Here is a 22,523-nt window from a genome sequence, read left to right as displayed (position 1 = left end):
TAGTTGATCTGTGATTGCATATCAAACAATTACAAATACTTTTCTGTTGAAATCTTTGGACTTGGTGAAATCATCACCTTTTTTGCTAAATTCTCTTAAAATTTTGTAAAGGCCTGATGTTTACAATTTTGTATTATAAACCCATAGTTGTACAAAACCAAGGTTGATAAATATTATTAAGTCAATCAGAAAAAAGGGACCAAGACTGATTGTTCAAAAGATTACGGACCACTTGGTCACAAGTTTAAACTAATACTAGTGCCATGCAGGCTCCTTCTGCTTCCATCTATCAAACTACAGTCATATGCTGTCCTGATACATCAGGAAGTTTGAATGTTGAGTTCCTACCACACTAGGATGAAGAAGATCTCAGAATATTACTTTCATAGAGCTTACCAGGCTCATTTAGTAGGAACACAGTGTGCAGACAAAGTGTGTGTGTGTGTGTGTACTACTCAAAACTTGAACACAAAGTGGTAAGAAGTCAACTGCTTTAGTTAAACAAAATATGAACTCATTTCTACATCTAGAATTTCCTTCTGAAGTGATCTGTGTATAATTTATTAACTTACAGATGAGTTGTTATTATCGTTCCATCCGGAAAAATGCTCTCTTCCTTTCCGTCAGGATAAAGATTTTTTATTGTTTGATCTGGAAATGTTATCTCTTTCCTTCCATCAGGGAAATGTTTTTCTAAAAAAATGTCATCATAATTAGTTCACATATAATAAACCTGACCTGTAACAGCTTGTAGAAAAATATTTAAATGAGCAACCAGTAGGTCATCCAAAACTTTCACTTGGTAAACAAAATAACCTGCTTTTCCCTTTTGCGGAAAGGACCAACCCAGAAGGTCTTCGTTGGTAATGGACCATGTTTCACACAAGTAACCTCATAGCTTTCTCACTTCTCATCCTTTGTGCATTTCAATCTCAGCCTAACTGAGACTACAAAAATCATCTGACCCTATTAAGTTTATTGATTAATGCAGAAAAGTATAAACATGACCCATTTTATTTGTATTAAAATAGTACAATCATACTACATAAAACTACATTTACTCTTCAACAATAAATAAAACTGCAAAACAATTTCAGCAATAAAAATGGAAGACGTAACACATGGTTTCCAGATATCTCAGTTTGCAGCTGATGCTGAACAAAATTCATGAAGTTCCTATCTTATTTCAGACACTATATGAACAGCACACTAACTGCCAACACAATCAAAGACACTTATTTGTATCTTCTGTGCTTAAATCTGATGACATGTGGCTTATTACAAGACTGAAAAGGAGTTCATTGTCCTATTATGGAATCTGTCCCACCATATAAAATATCCATAAGAACACAACATCAGGCTTTTCAGTCAGGCATGTCCTATTACTATACAGTACCCAGGATAAACCGTTCTGGCTAATTAGTTATGATTCCTAGTCCAAAAAGAGCAGCTTTCTAAAACATCCATATGGCCCAGCCCTAAAGCTGGTCATACACAGTATCCTGCTGCTTGGCCAGTCATTGTCCAATTTCCAACATCAACATTAACATTTTCTGATATAAACCCATGAAGGGTAAATACATTGTTCAGTGTAAACTGATTTCTACATGCTGCTCCTCCCCTCACCCAGAACATATACTGTATTAATATATAAAAGTATTTAATGGGGGAGGAAACGCCAGAAGCATCACAATATTTACTGGAATAAAGGGAACTCTGCAACAGCGGGGAGTACCCGGCCTGGGAGGTTTATCATGTGACAGTCACATGCTGCCCTGGGACAACCTCTTCTGGAAGGTATGCTCCCTGCTGCACAGCCCCCCACCCATATTATAATAAATTGCAGAATGTGCCAACCTGACCTTCAACAAGGTTACAGACAGGAAAAAAAGTTCTCCCCCCACAAAGTTTTTATTAAAATTCTGGTCACAAATTCAGCAAACGCAATACTATCAAAAAACCAACCTATTTGTCCATTTGAAAACTGAAGTATTTCAAGTCCGTCTGGATACGTTGTGTGTGTAGTTTGGGCATCAGCATAGTAATAAATCTAGAAGAAAAATAATGGATAGTTATAAAATAAAACATAAAGCAATCCATGCATGACGATATACAATGCTGAGGTCAGACACGTACCACTCTCTGATCTGCCATCACTTGTTTAACATCCCCGTTGAAGAACGTCACAGTTGTGGACTTTCCGTCACCACTTACTTCTTTACGTGTCCCATTAGGAAATAAAATGACATGAGTGCCATTTCTTAGAATCTGCTCTGTCTAATGTGAAGGAAATTGAAATTTGTTACAGATTTAAATGAAACTGGAAGACGAACTACAACTTCACAACATATGCATAGTGCAAACTGTATAAAGAATTATGGGGGGGAAAAAAGTATAAAATTGTGTCGTTCTAATATCACTATTTCTTGGCAGCTCCGAGTCACACCTCAAACTATTGTACAGATGCAGTAGAAAATCCATCCTAATGGTAAGCTTTAACCCACTGTCAAAGGAGCCCTTACATAGTTCCACTGTCGCAACCAGAGGACAGAGTGGCTGGGTCCTTGTCCATTTGGACACATGTATTTATACAGCAGTTCGTTGCGCAGGCTGAATTACTAGATCCCATGTAGAGCTAGTGAGGGGCAAACAATATCAGCACACACAGTGCAATAGTGATCATCATCTGACATCTGAATGTTTCAGATCACATGTTAATCAGTAATGGAAGCGTGTTCCATACATACAATCTGATATTTTAGGCCAGCTGGTCTGAAAAGGCATAACTGGTAGAGATGCTCAAATTTATTTCACATTGGTTCTTGAACCAGTTCGTCAAATCTGCTCTGAAGTTAGAAAATTTGAGATCAATTCTCAATCTTTAAATAGACTAATATATTAGAGTAAAACAAACAGGTTTAGCTGTGTTACAGCTTAAATGGCTACATCATATTGTATAGTTAAGTTCTCCATTTGGAACTTTAAAATGGAACACAGTAGGGTTTGCAGTTAATGGTAAAAAAAACAAGAGGACGTTTTCAAGTTAATCAGGTTCGTAGAGGAAGACTAGTACACATATTGCTGTCAACATTTAGGTTGTAATCATCTTGTGCATCTTCGTTCTGTCATCTCCCAATGTATAATCTGTAGGACTAATACGCACTTATGAAATTATATATATAATATTTTTATTATGATACACTATAATGTTTCCTTAATTTTATTGTTCTCCCTCCCCCTTTCCATAGTGTAACAACCCAATCCTGTGTTGGTCATATAGGAGGATCAAGGTGTACCATGAATTCTGCATAATAAAAATGTGATTTTCCTAATGGAAGATCAGTTGAACCTGTGCATGTGTTTTTTGGAATTATTGTTATTTGAACAAATAATGTCTAAGGATCAAGGAGACATATAATGCAATAAAAACATTAAGCTACACTGAAAGACAATTCACAATGTGAAAGAGGGATTCTCAAAAGCCAACAATAAGGGACACAGCCAGCACATTTGGATCCACAGATGCCAAATAACCGGGTCATATGGGGCTCATGTAATACTGTCTGACAATAATTGCAAACTCTGATAGTTCCAAGTCATTGGCCAACTGGATCCATCTAATGTCTTGTGGTTTTCGGCCTACAACACAAACTGAGGGCCAATTTGGCTGACAGTATAGCCGGTTTTACAGGTAGTGAATGTAAATGTATTAAGAATAGAGTCCAGGCCTCTCACCTTCCCATCTGGATATGTAATTTCTCCCTGCACAGCGTCATTTTCTTTAACTGGAGTGTTTTCATTTTTCTGCTCTGTAGGCAGCACCTTGTCAGAATCCTGCGGAGAAGTAAAAATGTGTAATTTATATAGTGTCCTACATAAACATCTGCATCAAGTAAACAATATACATCTACAGTACAAAATACATAGGTCTATAAGACTATAATGTGGGCACTTTATATCTGCACAAGAAAAGGTTAATTCATGCAAGGAGAACATTCAAAGGCAGACGAAGCAGAAAACATTTACAGATGAAGGATGCATTGGCTAAACTAGAAAGAATCTCTGCAGCATTAAATTTATCACAGATCACACCACAGTGAGTGCTCCATGCAACTGTGTATATAAACAGATGGTGCAAATACAAATTCTATTACCAGCATAATCTGGCCCTTCCCGAAGTGAATGGCGGCTTACACAGCAATAACCATGCCCACTGATCTGTATTCTTATGTGAGTGCAACAGTACAGGTTTGTGGTGTGATCATGTCAAGTGACAGGTGTTCTATAACACAGTTAATGTGCTCCCTTCGCATATTATATATAGTCTAGGATAAATTTATTTTGGGTGAAATTTTCCCATCTTATATTGGTAATCCTGGGTTCCAATCTAAAACTTTAAAAACAAATGTTCCAAAACATTTCCCAGGAGCCTAAATCAGCAGGGAATGAGGCATCTGAGGCCCTCGATTTTCCTCCAAATGTTCATAACAGTGTGAATTAGAGATCTAGCCCAGGAAGGTGACAGGATGGAAAAGCCTGAGATACTCTTTCTACTACCAGTATAGATAGGCAGAAGATTCTGTTCATGGACTATGCAAGGAGCTAGACCCTCTCTGGTTCGTGTATTGCCTGGATGTTGTCAGCCTCTGAGTGTAGAGTGATGCAGGTGGCACAGAGGGAACCAGACTGCCCTGCAGGTAATCTAATCTGGCACAGATATATCCTTTGTCTTAGATATGGATTCCAGGGCATCCGAAGTGCCCTCTGAACTCTGACCTATGAATAAATCGCAATCGACACCTGCAAGGCTAGCTAGGGAGCAAGAGTAGAACATTTTTGGCCATTATCATTGTTCTCTGTAGGAATGCTGGACTGATGAGAGGTCGCTGTACAGGCTACATAAGGTCTGGAGACCGGCTGTAGCAGACACAGTATCAGTAGCACTGAAGATAAGCCTATCACACAGGAGCTGCTGTTATCCCATTTTTCCAGACATGTCCAATGTGCAAGACCAGATTGGTTCTGTAACCATCAAGTGAGCACCTTGAAGGGATGCACCCTAGGGTACTAATGCTTTCGCAGGCCCTTCCACCACATTACAGGCGCTGTCCCTGGTGGCCGAATTAAAACAAATTGTCATGAGTTACACAGTTGAAGAGAGTATCCTCATGAAGAGATCCCCGGGCGGGTGCATGGAGTGCTGCCACCATTCAGCCTTTCTGACACTGCGGTAACCAGGACGTGAGGAACAGCAATACAGGGGCTGCAGCAGAGTCTAACTCTTACTGTGGTGAGAGACAAACATAGAGAATACATGATCTACCATTTAAGGCAGGGTACACGAGGGGGGTGGGAGAAAAGTTGGTGTGAAATGCAAAATCCAGCACGGTAGGAAACATCTAACAATATGCAGCCAATAATGAGCAACAAACAGTAAGGAATTTATGATTTACAAGTCCTCAATTTGTCATCTATTGAAACATTTGATGACTGTTTTTTTGTTTCTAAATATGGTATCCATACGCGGGCTGGCAGATTTCAGCCCGGGGGGGGGGCGCAAAGGCGGCCGCGTCATTGATTACGCGGCCCGAAAAGCTGTTAAACTGAGCGGCCCGGGGGGCCGATGCCCCCCCAGCCCTGCCCGCCCCTGATGGTATCCCATTTTCATATAACAAATGACTTTAATTTTAGTTGGTTGATTGGTTTGAATTTTTTTTTTTTTTTTTTAAGTTTTACATTTGCATAATTTTTCTCTAAAACAAAATAGCATTAACAATGATACTGAATGTTGAATAATCTTTTATTACAAATACCTCTATTGGACCCTTCGAGTTTTGTAGGAGTAAACATTTTGGCAGTGATGAAATTCAAATCATTACAAGTCTTTACCGAAATGACAACCTGAGGTAACTGTTTGTAATCTACACCATAACTCCATATAATTTGGACCAACGAGAGACCGGCATTTTAAAAAAAAATATCAGAAAGTCTTTGTATGAGCCCCTTAAAATGGATTCTACTTTTAAATACCAGCTCAAATGTCATTCTTTATTTATTCTTTATTACATACAGCAGTGGAGATTGTCCTATTGTCTCAATGGTTAACTCTGTTACTAAACCACTTTCTATGTTTATGCATTCAAATTTGCATCCTTAATGCCCCAAATGTTTTCATATCTCCCATATACGTTGGGTGTGTTGAAGATGTTGCATCATTTTGAATGTTAGACTGGATATAAACTGGCCACTATTGATGTGGTCAGTTTGTACAGTCTCAATTTATTTATTTTATATCATGATGGGGTGGCTGAAGTTAGAGCATTTTTTTGGAAAGGGAAAACAAGCAACCGAAATTTATGTAGTTTCCTTCATAAGCGCTTCTCTTTAATTTATCCCATAATGCCTTGCCTTGTATATGATGGTACCGGATACCATCAATTAATGGGTACGGCAATGGGCACATTTGTTGCCCACACACATGGCAAACTTTTCCTGTCATGGTGAGATGAGAACTCAGATTAGATGGAAACTAATCATTATGTAGGATACATCCAGGTCACATTATTTTCAAAATGGTTATTTATTATTAATTAGCCACCTTGGAATATGATTGACAGACATTCTCGAAATTTTAGATTGGAGTCTTGTGCTAACTGTATTATATATAATCGTTTCTGAGTGGGGGAAGACATCATTTTAGTAGTTTTCATCTCCACAAGTCAAAGAATAGATTACATATGGTAATTTTTGTGCCTCAGGTGCAATAATTAGTAATGCCGACTTCCTTCAGCAATCAGATGAAATGGAAAGAGACTCAGGAGTAGGGGACAATCATGACCACACTGAGAAAGCCTTTAGGGCACGAAATAGTTATGGAGGGGTCAAAAGTGGACTGTTTCCCTTAAATTTCAGTATTCACCTATGGCTAACATTATTAACATAACTGTTTGGAATAATATGTACGTTAGAGAGAGCTCCAGCTGCAGGAAAAAGTAAAAAACCCCTTCTATGTCGATATTGCTGCATTGGGGACCATCTTATCAGGAGAAAAAGAAAATGGTTATTGAACAGGACAAGGTTATCCCAATACAAGCCAAAGGGCCATTACAAATGTAGCTCAAGAACTGTGTGTCCCTTTCTGTACAAAGGACATAAATTAGAAGTAGTTGATACTTTTTACATAATAATATTTTTTATCATCTCTCACATGCAATTTGCAAGATATTTTTTACTACATAGGGAAAACTTATCAGTAAAATGCGTTCAGGAACACAGGAGTCCAATTGTGCCAGGCTCTGGTGTGCTATATTCAGGAGACGCATCAGATCAAGCAAGATTTGTTAACATTTGCAGTGATAGACAATGTTACAACTCCCGGTAAAAGTGCAAATCGCAATAACGTACCAGAGTCCTGGTTGATCTCCAGCACACAATCAGCGGGGTTTTTCCACTTTACCAAACTTTTTTTCTTATCTTGATTAGGATTCTTTTAGGCAATTAAAAAATATTTTTTTAATAACTGACCTGTTGACCATTGTGTCACTTTAGAACATTGTTATGTGCTTTGACTGCTTTACACCTCTGTGGATGGGAGTTTACACATCACATACAGGATAATAAAAATGGTTGTAGGTGTATATGTTATTACCCACCACTGATTAAACTGAATGCTGCGTTACTTTCTTCTTGACGCCAACAACTTATTATAAACAGTAAAATTAAACATCTGGTGAGATTTCAATATATTTGCCAGTTCAGGGGTTGAGGATGGATGGAGGATTTTGGTACAAGTTCCTTACCTGAGGAGCAGTACTGACTGCAGGTTCTGTGTTCTTGAATTTTGTTGCATCAGAATTACTGGAATCACTGAGAGAAGATTGTCTGAAACTCCTAGAAGCTAATCCTAAAGTAGCAATAGGAGTAAAACAGCATAATGTTCAGTAACTTGTGTTCTAGTTGTTTTGTTATGTTCATTTTTCAGTAGTTTATTTTCACAATGTTTATCATTAACAAATATTGGTATATAAACAGGAACATTCTCAGAAATCAACACATATAAAGAAGAATTAAGGAGGTGAGAGAGAACTTGTCAACAGATCCATCAGTCGTGTGTGTGGCCATCGTTCAACAGAAAACAATGTTCAGCCCACCCACCACCTCTGACACTTAACAATCTGGTCTCATGTGTGTGGCCAAGTCAGGCACAATTCTGGTTGCTGATTTAATCTTTCCCCAAAACATATTTAGCAATGAATAGGTGTGTGTAACGGTCTTCTCCATCCCATGAGCTGTAGCCTGTCCCCCAGTTCTCTGGTGTTCTATGCAAATGAAGTAGGAGCCACAGACACAACACTCCTAAATAATGAGAAACACAATCTAACATAAAATATACAGTAATGTGAAAAAGAAAACACACCCTCTGAGTTTTTCCATTTTAGGACATTAGGCCCTCCCCCAAGTCCTAAAATGTGATCTTATGTCATGTGACAAACATTATCTAAAACATATTTTATTTGGTCACTATATTATCAACAAAATGAAGAAACCATGTGTGAACAAGTAAGTACACCATTTTTCTTCTATATTAATAAAGAAGGTCATCTGAGCCAGGTGCTGCTAATGAAGCGCACGTCATTATTTTATTATCTTCCACCTTTATATAAAGACAGAACATTTAGCAGTTTGGTCTGGAGGATTTTTTTTTTTTATCATCATTTTTTTTATCATCATGTCAATACACATCATGATCTAGGAGAAGCAACTGTTGCTGCCCACCAGTCTGGAAAGGGTTAAAATATATTCCTAAGTCCATCATTCTAAGGCAATGATGGGCAACCTGATCATGTACGGCCCTCCAACCTTGGCATGCCCATATTACTCATCCCAAAATGCCTCCATATAGAGGAGCTGTTTAGTCTTAATTCACAACACCATGTTCAGCTAAACCAAAAACCCAAGGGCCTCATACAAAGTGGCAGAGGGGGTTATGATTTAAAGTTGCCTTGCAGCCAAAATACCTGGAAACCTAATAATCACTGAGCACACCATAAACTCCTCTTTATACCAGAGTATTCTAGACGAAAATCCATGATCATCTGTGTGACAATTGAACTTTGTATGAAGCCATGCAACTGGACGATGTTAAAGACACCAGCAAATCTAAAACGGAGTGGCTGAAAAACAAACAATCTAGGTCTTGGAAGAGTCGTCCAGACCTCAACCCTAACCCAGTGACCGTTATAAGGAATGATGGGCCAGAAATCCTCAGATTCAAAGGGCTGCTAAAGGTGGTTGTAGAAAGTAATGAATGACGGGGTGAACTCTCTCACTTACGGCTTCTTCTTTTGAATAGTTAAGAACAAAGTAAAGTCTGTTATGTTTTATTTGCCACATGAGATTAGATTTATCAAATGTTAAAACTCTGTCAGGACTCAGATGATTGTTTATTGTGTTTAGATATGTAAACACACATATTTAAAAGAGGGTGTACTTTCTTTTTTACAGTTTAGTAGTAAGAATTCATACACATGTACGGTTACTATGATTAAGTAAGTATATGTGGCCAAGTTTGCTTATAAGAGCTCAACATAAGAACACTACAAACCTTAAGTGGAGGCTGCAGTTTTATGGTCTGAGACAATATTCATAAGAATACAGCCCATCGATACCCTGGGAACTAGTTACATCAGTGGGTCAATGTGATGCCATTTTAATGAATAATGGTTCAGACCACACAATAGCTGTCTCTGGCTGTGTGTAGACAACAGGATCATTTTAACTTAATGGTCACTAAATCCTTTCCCTCCAAGAAACAAATATTTGCTTTCAACAATATTTTGAAACATAAAGGAGTTTCTTGTGCATCGTATAACAGTTTTGTATATGTTGGAACAGATACTAAGAACAGACCTTTAATCGGTGATTGGCTTCTGAGAATCTTTGTGCTCTTCTCCGGTTCAGGAGCAGACGTGCGCCTCTGTTTAAACATATGAAGGGGACTCTGGAAATAAAGTTCATACAAATGAAGACAAAGCATTTTCTCACATCTTTCTCACATTCATCCACTGCTGTACTCAGCACAGCTGAAGTCCACTTACTACAGATTCCGATCTCCTCACGTGTGTTGTAGGACCCTCACTGGTCTTCTTTTTCATTTCTGCTGCCTCAGCTTTCTTCCAAGTTTCTAATCGAACTTTTTCCATAAACTTAATTTCTTCCCGAAGTTCTCCATTTTCCTTCAACAATGCTTCTATCTGATTTCTCAGGCGAACATGAGTGGTTGACCATTTTGCCTCCTTCTTCTTCAGCTCCTCTTGCAGGTTTCTGACCTGCTGCTTTAAAGTCTTATGGGAAATGTAAACACGAAAAGGTTATACAGTGCCCATAAAGGAACATCCATACGATACCTACTGACATCAGAAGAAACGTAAGGAAACGGGGGAACTAGCTAGAGGAGACATGTGATGCCTAGTTATTCCTTGCTAGTAGGCATCTCATGAGGTTGCACACAATTTCCACGTTTTATTGCAATGTCTTGCAAAGCCGTATCATATAGAACAAGGTTTCTATCAAGTTAAAAAAAAAAAGGAAACCACATTGTCCTCACCTGGATCTCCTCGCGTTCCTTCTTATCCGGCATGGCGCGTGCGGCACTAGCGTACTTCTCAAACACTTTACGTTCTTTCTGAAGTTTTTTCATTTCTTCCTTTGTGTACTCCTCAATCCTGGCCAGCTCCTTTGTTTTTTGTTGTTCAAAGTCTGCAACCTCCTTCCTGTTAAAATAAGACATAAATATTCATTCATCCATAGAGGAAGTTCTTCCCCTAGCACTAAACAGACTTCAAGTGCATCCATCAATTATACACACTGGAGGCAGCCATTTCTCAGGAATATTGGCTCAGCCTACAAAAAAAAGATGGCGGGTGTATTTTAAAGATCACATAATGAAATAAGTAAATTAACCAGAATGGCTTCACTAGAAATGGGAAAGTTTCCCTAATTGTATTAAAGAGTTTACGCCATTTTAGCCCTTTCATAGTGAACACTAAAATATTAGCCATCACATTTTACAAACAATATTATGTACAACAATAACAATCCATAAAGGGGACTTCTTTATATAGCAGATACAAAAGCACAATTACAGTACAAAAGTGGATTAAGTAAAGCGTTTGGTTATTATTATCCTTTATTTATAAGGGTAAATTTATTGGCTTTATTTATTAGTAAAGTAGGATCAGAAGTATAAAAAGTCAGCTATGTTAAATGCAGTTATCAATCAAACCTGAGTGTTTCTAAGGCTGTTTCTTTGTCTTCACGAAGTCTGGCCAATGAAGTGTTTTCCATCTTAAATCTTTCAATTTCTGTTTCTAATTCAACTAGTTTTTCTTTCAAAAGTTGGGACCGGACAGCATCTCCTGGAACACAACAGTGGTAAATGGAACTATGCACTAATGGGATTAAAAACAGGTGGACTAAAAGTTATCAAAGTTATCTCCCCCAACTGAATACAAATGTTAGCATGGCACATGGCAATCACCAACTCTAAGCCATGACCCATCTATTACCTCCCATGTATGAAAGTGCTGATCAGAAATGCCTTACCTGAACCTTCTTGATTTGCTGCAGGTTTGGATACAGTCTGCGACTCTGGCTTTACTTTGGGCTTCAGTGCTGGAAATAGTTTCATCATCAGTTCTGACGCTGGTGGAGTGTCTGGAGCACTAGCAGTTGCAGTCTGTACCTGGTCTCTTTTCTTTGGTGCCACCTTCCTTCTGATGGCTATGTCGGGGGCATCTGTAGGACTTCTACTTGTGTACTCAGATGGAATAAACTCTTTTGTTGCAAAATTAGTTTCATAAATACCCTTCAAACTTGCCACATTACCAAGGTCATCCCAAGTCCGTTCATCATCAAACTCTATTTGACTTGAGTCAGAAGACGATGAACTCTGGTCATTTTTCAAGGATGTTTTACTCGTGTTGGCTAATAGAGTATTTTCTTGATTGTCATAATCCTCTCCATCGGACAGGTCTAGGTCAAAATCTCTACCCTTGCTATCCTTGGAAAGTTTTTTAGAAAGTCCTTTAAGCTCTTCAGATTTAGGGTCATCTTCCCTGCAGGAGTCATCACTTTCTAAATCTTCATTTTCACTTGAAGTCGAGTTGCTATGTTCATCCCCAGAAGACGCATAGTCTCCTTCACTTGTAACAGGTTCAGATATTTGGGCTTTTCTCACCTCTCCACCGCTGGCCTTAAGTGATTCAGAGGTGTTCTTTGTACTGTGCTGACCAAATCTAACAGGAGATGGCACAGATGGATTTTTTAAACGTGATCCAAACTCTTCCATTTTTTGATTTATCTTTCCGCTATTTGCATTCCTAGCACCGCTAGCCGCTTTCTCCTGCTGCTTTTCTGCTGATTTAACGGGTGTAGAAGACAACCTGCGATGACCATTGTCCAGCTGATAGTCTTGGTCAAGGAGCTTCTGCACAAACGAGGAGTTGCTGGAGAATGAGATGTCTTCAGCAGCCTGTTCTAGAAGCAAAAACTCATCCAATTCATAATTTTCCTTCTGTTTCTCCTTGTCCAAGTGAACCTGTCGCTTCTGAAAGGAAACTTCGAAAGACAACTCTGCAGGATTAGCGCTTTTGCTATATAAGTCACTGGGCAGTGGACAATCCTTTCCACTGTCGTCAACCTTAGCATTGCGTTTGTCGCTTGCTTCAGTTGACTTTGTGTCGTACACATTTTCTTTATCAATATCCAACACCGGTTTTCTCTCCAATGTTACAGAACTTCTCCCACTCACAGTAGATTTATTTTGTGGCTGTCCACTTGTTGCTACAGAGGTGCTATGTTTTGCGTTGTGGTTTTTAAGCACCAATTTCTTCTGAATTGCCTCAGGTTTTTCTCTTGCGGGTTGTATTGTCATTTTAGCAGCACCTGAACTGTTTTCAGACACTTGCCCTTTGCCAAAGGGAGCAATTTTCCTTTGGACTTGACCTTTATCGACTTTCTCAGGAACTGCAATTTCCGAGACGGTCTCTGAACCTGGAACTTCCGAGGCCTTCTGAGGAACCGTTTTGTTTCGCTTTGGATTTTTAAATCTAGCAAGTCCCTCTCCCCTTCGAAGGAATGGTCTTTTTACTATTGTATTTCTCTTTGTCTGTTCTTCAGCACTCTACAGTATGGGAATAAAATCAAATATCAATGAACAATGCTAAAGACATTATAGCATTTTGTCATTAACAGAAACATGGACCATCAGTGTGTGGCAGGACTGCCTGTGCTAGTATGCAGTCTATAAAACAACTGCACAGGTATTATTAGATAGAAGTAATGCATGCATATGGTATGGACAGCAGCAAGAGAGAGATATGCAAAACAGCAATAAGCATTGGTAGTATACAGTATCACATGCTGTGCACACAAGACAAATAAATGCGTTGTTTAGGCATCTGAATAGTCAAAAGCTAAAATTAATGTGCATATAGGGTTCAAACTGCATCAGAGAGCACAATAAACGTACTAAAAAAAATAAGTGTTAGTTAGTATACTATGCCTACAATACTCTTGATCGTTGACTTCAATTGCTAACTTTAGGATGCAATGAGTACTTATGCATCGACACGTTTACAAATTTGTTACTGTGATAAAATAGTTACATGTCTGATTTGATCCATTATGATACTTTTCATATGTATTTGTGTTATTTATGATTTGCACTAATCAATAAAAAAAATGAAAATGAGAAAATGATCACTTTAAATGTTCTTCAGTCAAAATATATTTTTGGGTTTTAAACGGCAAGTTTCCTTTGATCATTGAAAAGTCCATGACTCTGGTCCAGTGCATGCATCTGCATTACATAGGGATGTAAACCAGACAGAGCTGAGAGTATTGGTTCAGTGCCAGACATGATAGGAGGCTTCATCAGTGTGATGAAACTTACCTGCTGCAGTTTGGTTTGTTGAAGTCTCTGTTCCTCAATCCTCATCTGCTCCTCCAACAACTCTTCAAAGGATCTCTTTCTTTCCTTCATGTCAGACAGAATTGGCCTTTAGAATATAAATATAATTATAAGAGGACTCTCATGGTTTATCTCATGATTGATCACCTCTGTCAACTGCTCCATTACAGTCAAAATGACAGAGGCAGCAGGCCTGCCTTGGCTTCCAGTCAAACTAATAGTAGAAGAAAATATATGAAAAGGTCTTCAATGTAATACTATAAACACATAATGAAAAATATATATGATGCCAATTTAAGAATTTAAATTTAGCAATGTTACATCAACTGCGTACAAATAAGTCCAAAACCAATGGTTGCTAAGTGCATATTTTACTCCTGTTAAGTCCAGTCTTTGAAATAATAATTATTTTTATCTCAATATGCTACCAAAAGGAAGTACACCAAGTACAACAAACTAATATCTAAAATTCACTTTAATAGACTGCAATAGAACTATACATATGATGCATGTGCACACACTATATATATATATATATATATATATACACACACACACACACACGTATACACAAAACAAACATATATACAAAAAGTTCAAGAGGAAATGTGAAATGTTAAGGAGGAGCCCACTGAGGGGAGTTATTCTTTAAGAACCAACAAGAATAAGGGGCACAGAAATACATCAACAGAGGTTTTCTAACCTATGGGGCACCAAGTTATTTTGGATAGGTCCCCATGTGCATATATTAGCAAATGCAATGAGTACTAACAACTAATGCACTAAATAATAAGCATACTTTGCACAGATTCCCAGTTTTCTGACCATTATAATTTTTATATAATAATCAGCCACATTTATAAAACAGTTCATTTTCTAATATACATAAATGCCCCCCAAGTTACTTCATACGTACACAAGGTTACAATAATTAAAATGAAAGTACATTATCTGAATGATGGGCAGTGAATGTCATAATTTAGGTACCAACCAAAGAAACTTTACCATTATCTACAAGACAAAACGATTTTCTAAATCTGCGTTTATTCTGTTCCATATCTGTACAAACTAAAAATAAATGCCGTGACAGTGCACTTATAAACACATAGGATTATATAGAATTGACAATCAGCAAAGGGAAATGTTCGTGTCCCAGCACCATCTGTGCAGGGAGACAGACAGGTGAGATCAGAGGGAAGACAATGTTGATCACCTGTCATATCCATCACTGGTAAGACTTCCCTCTATAGTAGTCTTACACCTAGGCTGTGTAGCAGGGGGGCAATTAAATACACACCTTTCTCCTGCATTATCAGATTCTACATTGTTCTTATCAAGCTGTTCATCTCGTAGTACACGTGACAAATCTTCACTATTTGAGGAGTCGTCTGTTTCGCATTCGTCACCTATAGTAAACATGTTTTTGTGTAAAAAGAAATAGAAAGTAAGTTCTAACTATAAGGACAGAACTGCGCACACACTATGCCAAAACTAAACATTACTCGCCTGTATAATCTTCTGAGTCCTCTTCCTTTAACAAATCTTCTAGTGTTTTGGATCTATCTGGACTAAGTTCTTGAACAAGCACAGAAGGTGGCCGGGATGGACTTCTGTTGTTCTTGCCCAATTCCTGCTTTTTGTGCATGGAGTCTCTGGAGATGTTTCCACTGACCGGAGACATAAGACGTGACAGACTGTTCTGAGACTTGGAGCCACCAAGATGTCCAGATATGAGGTTCTGTTGGTCATGTTCTGTAATAAAAGAAGCACAATCAGTAAAACGTCACTTTGTAGTAACAGCACTCATTGCACCAGGATGTGCCTATATAAAGTGCTTACCAAAGGGGGCTTAAAAGACATTTAGAGAACCAGAAGATGTTCAGGCTCCCACTAGTTATAGCAAGACATTTTACAATCGCACAATAATTGCATTAAACAAGCTATAGTAGTAATTCCATATCAACATCATATATTATAATCCTGTAATATGCCGAGTTCAAGGAGAGAGTAATTATACCATAGTGGAGTGGAGGGATTGTGCCCCTGGCCCCCAAGCATATGATGGGCGAGACGCCAAATCTCAACAGCTTGCCTAATAATTGGTGCAACCTGATGCAAATATTAACCCACTAGCAATACCTCTAAAGGAGACAGACACTGACATAGAGGAAGTCGGGGGCCCCCAACCAACTAATCAAGTGTGTAAGGTGGGTCACACAATAGCATAATTTAAGGTTCGGGAGGGTCAAACCCCCATTAGCCTTGGACCTGCAAAGTGTAGACAAACTAAGCCAATCCCTACCATCCAGCCCACACAAATGAGGAAATGAGCCTGTCGATGTCACGGAACTGCGATTTTAACAGACAGACAGGTGAATGTTGCAGAATGTAGAGCAATTTGGGCTGAACAATCAATTTGAATAGGATGATACTGTCCGTCACAGTTGGGGAAGTTTTTTCCAAGTATGGAAATTGAATGTAAAATAATCTGTAACAAGATATTTGAAGCGAAGGGTCCATTTCAGGAACCAATGCATAGAGGTATCAGTGGGTATAACACCATGTAGCGGAAAGATGCGCTACTTATTAAAGTTGATCAATAGACCAGAAAAATGGCCAATACTGTCAACCGTGTAAAGGAGGTGATCCACAGAGGCATCAGAGTCAGACAAAAAACAGCATGTCATCAGCTATAGAGTCTAGAACCATACCCACCGGGAGCCTAACAATATGCGGAAGTCCAGATTAAACATGCCAAGGGCTCTATAGGTAAACCAAACAACACAGGTTATAAAGGGACACCCCTGCCTAGTATCCCGATCTAGACCAAACAGGGAGGAGGTGTGGCTGTAACTGAAACTCTCGCCGCAGGAGTGGAGTATAATAACTGAACCCATTTGATAAAGCCCTCAACCCAAATTTGTGTAAAACCTCCCATAAGTAAGCCCATTCCACTAAGTCAAAGGCCTTGGCAGCATCAATAGACACCACCACTGCCCCGTTCTCGGCTTCATGGGGTAACTGGATGAGGGTGTAAAGGCGACGGATATTGGAAATAGATTTACTGGGTGTGAACCCCCGTTTGGTCAGGGTGAACTATCTTGGAAATTACAGAGTTCAGTTCATGGTGCTCTACCATTTGACTTGCTGGCTTGGGTAGGACCATTATCAGAACCTCTGACATGGAGGGTAGCAGACTACCCAACTCCAAAAGATGTTGGAAAGTAGCCAGCAACTATGGGACAACGAAATCTTGAAATTTCTTGTTTAGCTCTACAAGGAGGTCATCCACCCTGAGCCTTATGATTGGGAAACGAGGATGTGGCCACATTTATCTCTTCTACAGGGAGGGGCGCATGCAAAAGGTTCCACCGAATCCTGGGACAGTTTAGGCAGTTTAATGCAATTAAGGTACTCAGAGAGTTGAGTGGGTGCGTACTGTACCATGGAAGCATAGGTGTCCCTATAATATGGAAAAAAACTTTTGGGTGATTTCACTCCCCCTAAACAGTTGTATGCGCTGGTCAATATAAATGGCTGGAATAGTCCTGCTAGTCAGTTCATCCCTAGCTAAGCTAACCAGATACACACCCCCCCCACGTGTCAGCCTGAGAGTAGTGATGATGTTGGGGGGAACAAAAAGGAGGCGTTTGGTCAAAAAGATGATCCTTCCAATCACGCTGCACCTGCAGCCACGAGTCGATCCTCACTAGCGTGTGACCAAAGATATAGACACTCCAGATCCCTGTAACGCTGGTCTAAAACAGACTCCATTTTCCTCAAAGTTTTTTGTGTCAGAGACCCGTTTAAAAAATATCCCCATGAGAAAAGCCTTAAAGGCATCGCAGAGAATGGCATGAGAAGACGTCACTATTGTTGCTGAAAAAAACCTTCCCACATATAAAACAGGTCCGACCCAGCCACCATTGAATTCATCCAAACAGGATTCAATTTCCAAAGTTTAATATCCTTGGGATGGATTCATTATGGAACTTACGCAAGATTTTTTTTACTTAAGTCTCCTGGACAAAACCATGTTACAATGCAAGGGGTGCAAATTAGTATTCTATTTTGCACATAAGTTAAATACTGACTGTTTTTTCATGTAGCACACAAATATCAATTTTAAATTTCAGTGTATAAATAAGTTAGCAAGTATTTGTGTGCTACATGAAAAAACAGGTGGTATTTAACTTATGTGCAAAATAGAAAACTAATTTGCACCCCTTGCATTGTACCATGGTTTTGTCCAGAGAAATTTCTTGCCTAAGTTCCTTAATGAATCAGGCCCCTTGTCACTAGTTATATCAATATAAATAAGCACCAGAGAGTGATCTGAAATGCCTGTAGGGAGATATTCAACCGAGGTTACACATTGAGCAATGTTCTCCCCAGAAATATTGCCAGCCGGGTGACAATAAGCAGCAGACGGGTGGGGGTAGTGTAATTCTTTGCAGAAATATTGGAGGTTATTTCCCATACCTGCCAGAACTGAGCTTTATTGTGCTGTTATTTCCTAGCTATGTCACTTCCATAAAACTCTGCAATGTCAGTGGAGCATATCAGTAAGGTCACAGCTTAGTAAATAGAAATTCCACTAGTTGTTAGTCTCAAAGCACCAACCCCACCTGAGATCTACAGACAGCATTGCTAGGTAACAACGAGTAGGAAGTACTCGATTGTTTCATGGTCAGTAGCATATTTTATTGCTTGTGAACAGAACCCAAATTAATTTTTTGATTGATTGTTCAACCCTGTTGTCAGGTAAACAGTGTTAATCATAAAGTTGCTTATTACCTCCCTCCCCAGCCACCCTGCTCACCTACAGTGAGAAACCATAGCAAAGATTTAACAGATTTAACAGGTGTACAGTACAGCAGGGGACAAAAGACTGCTGCTTGGAGTAGGACACGTGTTTTCCCAACTGAAGGAAGGTGCCGAGTCACAGTCTAAAACAAGTGATAACAAGCGTATCTGTCATGTGTCCTGTGACATCACATGCTTTGCCCCTCTGTAAAGATCCCATTAGATAAGTATGAGACTACAAGTCCACTTGGATTCTGCAATGTAACACAGCCCTTTAAACCTGTGTATATCAGTTGTCCAATCAATAACTGCACTTTATCTCAAATAAATCCCTTGTTTATAGAGTACATATGAAGCTGGCTTGACACCATTATCCTATCTTTTGCCATTACTTTACTACATAGTACTATTCAAATAATCAGTATTCCTGCCGAACATTCGAACATTTACTCGGCAGAAGTAGTAGATATTTAACCCCTTTAAGCAATAGGACATCACATTTGTCACACCACAAATTTACATTTGTCACAGAATCCTGTCTGTCCTGGGAATGGTGTGGCAAGAAACAGTTTTGCTCAGTTCCCAATCAAGCATTTGTTATGTTCACTACTTACATGGACATCCCTGTGTCTCTCATCTGATATATCCATTACACATCTTATGAATTGTAATATAAACAATATAATTGCCTAGAAGGCAGCATAAGAGCAGATCCTTAAGTACTGTCTGAGTTATCAGGTTAATTATTATAATATTTACCAGTAAATGATACATAAGGTAAAGGATTGTGAGAAATAACATAACTGTGATACTAGACAGACAACACTTAAGGGTTTTTAACACTTTCCTATCTTTTATCCTCCTTTTGCTGAATAATGATCCGTGTATGACCTGGAATTGTTGATTGTTTTAAAGTTCAATAATAAAGTGTTTGCTAAGATTTTATGTGCTATCCTGTGTACCTAGCATTATAGTGACTGCTTGTCCCTCTATGGGAATTGTACTATATGTATCATGTAGTTCAACTGGAGGTACCACCCCCTATAATGGGAAAAGTAAAACAGATTAAAGCAATGAACACATTATGGAATTAGGCGCATCATTTACAATAACTAATATATGAAATATATTTTGCTGGTGCGGGGGTTTGTTACAATCCTGTAGAAATCATCTGGTATATGCCTGGCTCAGCTCTCCCACTAGGTTCAGTGTAAAGGATAGCTAATCTAAAGAGATTGTACAAGTACAATGGGTAGCAAGAACTGTAATTAATGGACACCATGGAGAAATAAGCATATGTGCAACATTGATGGCTATTTAAATCATTAATTACTCCAATTGCAAGGAAAAAGGCACGTCTAACCTCACATAATAAACATCAGTTGGCTTCTGTTTCAGACCAACATGTGTGTTAAAAACAGCAATAGTATGCAAGATATTTCCAACATAAGGCAGCAGACAAATGAATACCGATGATTGTTAAATATTATCAACTGGGTGGAGGGGTATAAGCTAAAAGATATATATTTACATTTTATTCATTACTCTTAGTTCTGTTTTTAAGATCACGGGTTTAAGATAATATTGATTTTTTTCTCTCTTATTATCAATATGATATTGCAAAGTCAAGGTGTAAAATTCTTCAAGGTGAATTACAAAGTTCCTAGTTGTGTTTTCGTTACCTTAGCTAAACGAGTGTGAGAGTGGAGGACAGTGTTGTCTATCCGGCTAATCTACATATTACCCACTTCCTGACAGGTCCTGAGGAGCTATAAGAACAGTGTGTGCTCACGTCTTTACTGGTGACTTTTTATTACCAGTTTCTCTATTATTCTCCTGAACAGTTCTAACAACAGCACCTACTACTAAACCCCTTAGGCATACTGTAAATTGCCAGACGTGCTTCAAACTATTTGAGATTGTCAGAACAGTGTGACAGTAAATACAATACATAGGCATAAGATATGTAAACACTGACACATATAGATTTTATGGAGAGCAGGGAATCAGAGGTGCACAACCTGTGGGGTCCTAGAGTCCTGTGATTGTCAGATGTGTAATACATTCTCTACTGGGAACAGCCTCTTTTTGGGGCCCATAACAATGGTATAGATACAGTTCATGGTCCCAGATGAAAATAAAGGCAGAGCATCACGAAAAAGGAAACTATTTCTATATTTCTATTTTAAAATGAACCTGCCACCACAAAACAGTGAAGACATTTTGTTGACTGAACCAATATAGACAAGAATTGAGCCTACAAACTAAAATAGCAAAATTCAATTAATTTTATGAGGATTCAACAAGAGAATGCAGCTCATCACTTCACTGGAAAGCAGAGCTATCACCTTGTGCCACTAGTTCCCAATGACTGGAGTGGCTGCATTCAGAGGTTCAGTCCACCAAATATTCACGGTGCTTAAGACAACAAGTGCACTTTAACTTATTGTATAGCGTACATTGAACTTTATCTCTAACAAAATGTATAAATACATTTAAGATATAATTTTGGTATAATGAACCTTTTCTTCAACATTGTACTTTGACGGTTTTGTTTTAATTAACATGTGTCAATTAACAACAAGTTGTTATTTCTGTCAATTAAAGACATTTAGTACGAGGCTTCATAGACAACCATCTATTAGAGGAGAAGCAGGAACAATAGAATAAATTCTACATAAAATAAAACCTAGATATGTTTTATATAAATAGTTATATTCAACTTTTAATGTATTAAAAACAAACAAACAAAAAGAAACATATTCTCATTCCCCTTAAAGCTGCATTACCACCAGGGGCTGCTCCGCTACTCTGGCCATCCTGTCCAAACCCCAGGTGGTGGGGTGAGCGAGGGAACCTATCACAAGCTGGAACAGGTTTGCGATTGGTCCTTCCACTCACCCCACCCCATGCCCCTTTGCGTCCAGTAATGTTTGTAAACAAAATGTAATTTGTTGGTTCTGAATAATAGAACAGTCAGAGCCCTGTAAAGAGCAGCTGAATGTAGCAGTCCCCGAGACTCTGGCTAGGGAAAGGGGCCCCCTTAGTTGACTTGAGTTGACATTGAGCACTTACATGAAGAATATTGCACCTGTTCCCTAACCTTCCTCGCTTCTCCTGTCCGCCAGCAAGCTCCTGATTGCACCACCAGTGTAAGAGAAGCTTCCACATAATATCCAAGGCAATGGAGCAGCTTATTAACCTATTGTTGTGTTCTTTAGTGTTTGTACACCCTCCCTCTCTGTAAAGCAATACGATTATCCTTCAGTTTGGCCACACACATGGGTGGCCAATAAGAATGAGATGCGGCTGTTCTGTCCACCCCCCACCCCCTCCTCGAAGCCAGATGTAGCCTATTAGTGGGGTCGGAAGAAAGCTGAACCAAAGGCCAAGGCTGTCTACTGACCGCATCTTCTACCCTGCCCAGTAAGGATACTCTTGACTGTGGCAGGCTCATCATCAGTCAATTTTGTACTATACATGCTCTGACATCAGGCCAACATTGTGTGTTAGGGCACTTGAAATGCGACCCGTTTTTTACAGTTTTAGTCCTTCAGTGCCAGAGAGGGGGCATATGACTTGCTGTGAGCGGCTCACAGTGCTCTACCATATGACTTGCTGTGAGCGGCTCACAGTGCTCTACCATATGACCTGCTGTGAGCGGCTCACGGTGCTCTACCATATGACCTGCTGTGAGCGGCTCACGTGCTCTACCATATGACCTGCTGTGAGTGGCTCACGGTGC

The 22,523-nt window shown here is 39.1% G+C and overlaps 1 protein-coding gene across 1 annotated transcript in view; it reads right to left on the bottom strand.

Annotated features, from left to right (window-relative positions):
- The window catches only part of CPAP (centrosome assembly and centriole elongation protein), a 28,108-nt gene that overhangs the window by 562 nt on the left and 5,023 nt on the right, over positions 1-22,523 (bottom strand). The window contains exons 4-16 of the mRNA XM_075198884.1: positions 15,479-15,724; positions 15,270-15,378; positions 13,955-14,060; positions 11,605-13,183; positions 11,285-11,417; positions 10,607-10,772; positions 10,098-10,343; positions 9,910-10,000; positions 7,800-7,903; positions 3,736-3,834; positions 2,137-2,277; positions 1,966-2,050; positions 573-693 (exon numbers count right to left, since the gene is read on the bottom strand). Coding sequence (XP_075054985.1) covers positions 573-693; positions 1,966-2,050; positions 2,137-2,277; positions 3,736-3,834; positions 7,800-7,903; positions 9,910-10,000; positions 10,098-10,343; positions 10,607-10,772; positions 11,285-11,417; positions 11,605-13,183; positions 13,955-14,060; positions 15,270-15,378; positions 15,479-15,724 — 3,226 coding nt within the window. The remainder of the gene's footprint in view (positions 1-572; positions 694-1,965; positions 2,051-2,136; positions 2,278-3,735; positions 3,835-7,799; positions 7,904-9,909; positions 10,001-10,097; positions 10,344-10,606; positions 10,773-11,284; positions 11,418-11,604; positions 13,184-13,954; positions 14,061-15,269; positions 15,379-15,478; positions 15,725-22,523) is intronic.

Source organism: Mixophyes fleayi, chromosome 2 (assembly GCF_038048845.1).
Source record: "Mixophyes fleayi isolate aMixFle1 chromosome 2, aMixFle1.hap1, whole genome shotgun sequence".
Taxonomy (NCBI): Eukaryota; Metazoa; Chordata; class Amphibia; order Anura; family Limnodynastidae; genus Mixophyes; species Mixophyes fleayi.
The sequence above is the reverse complement of the archived record's forward strand: the minus strand, read 5'-3'. Positions and strand labels throughout refer to the sequence as shown.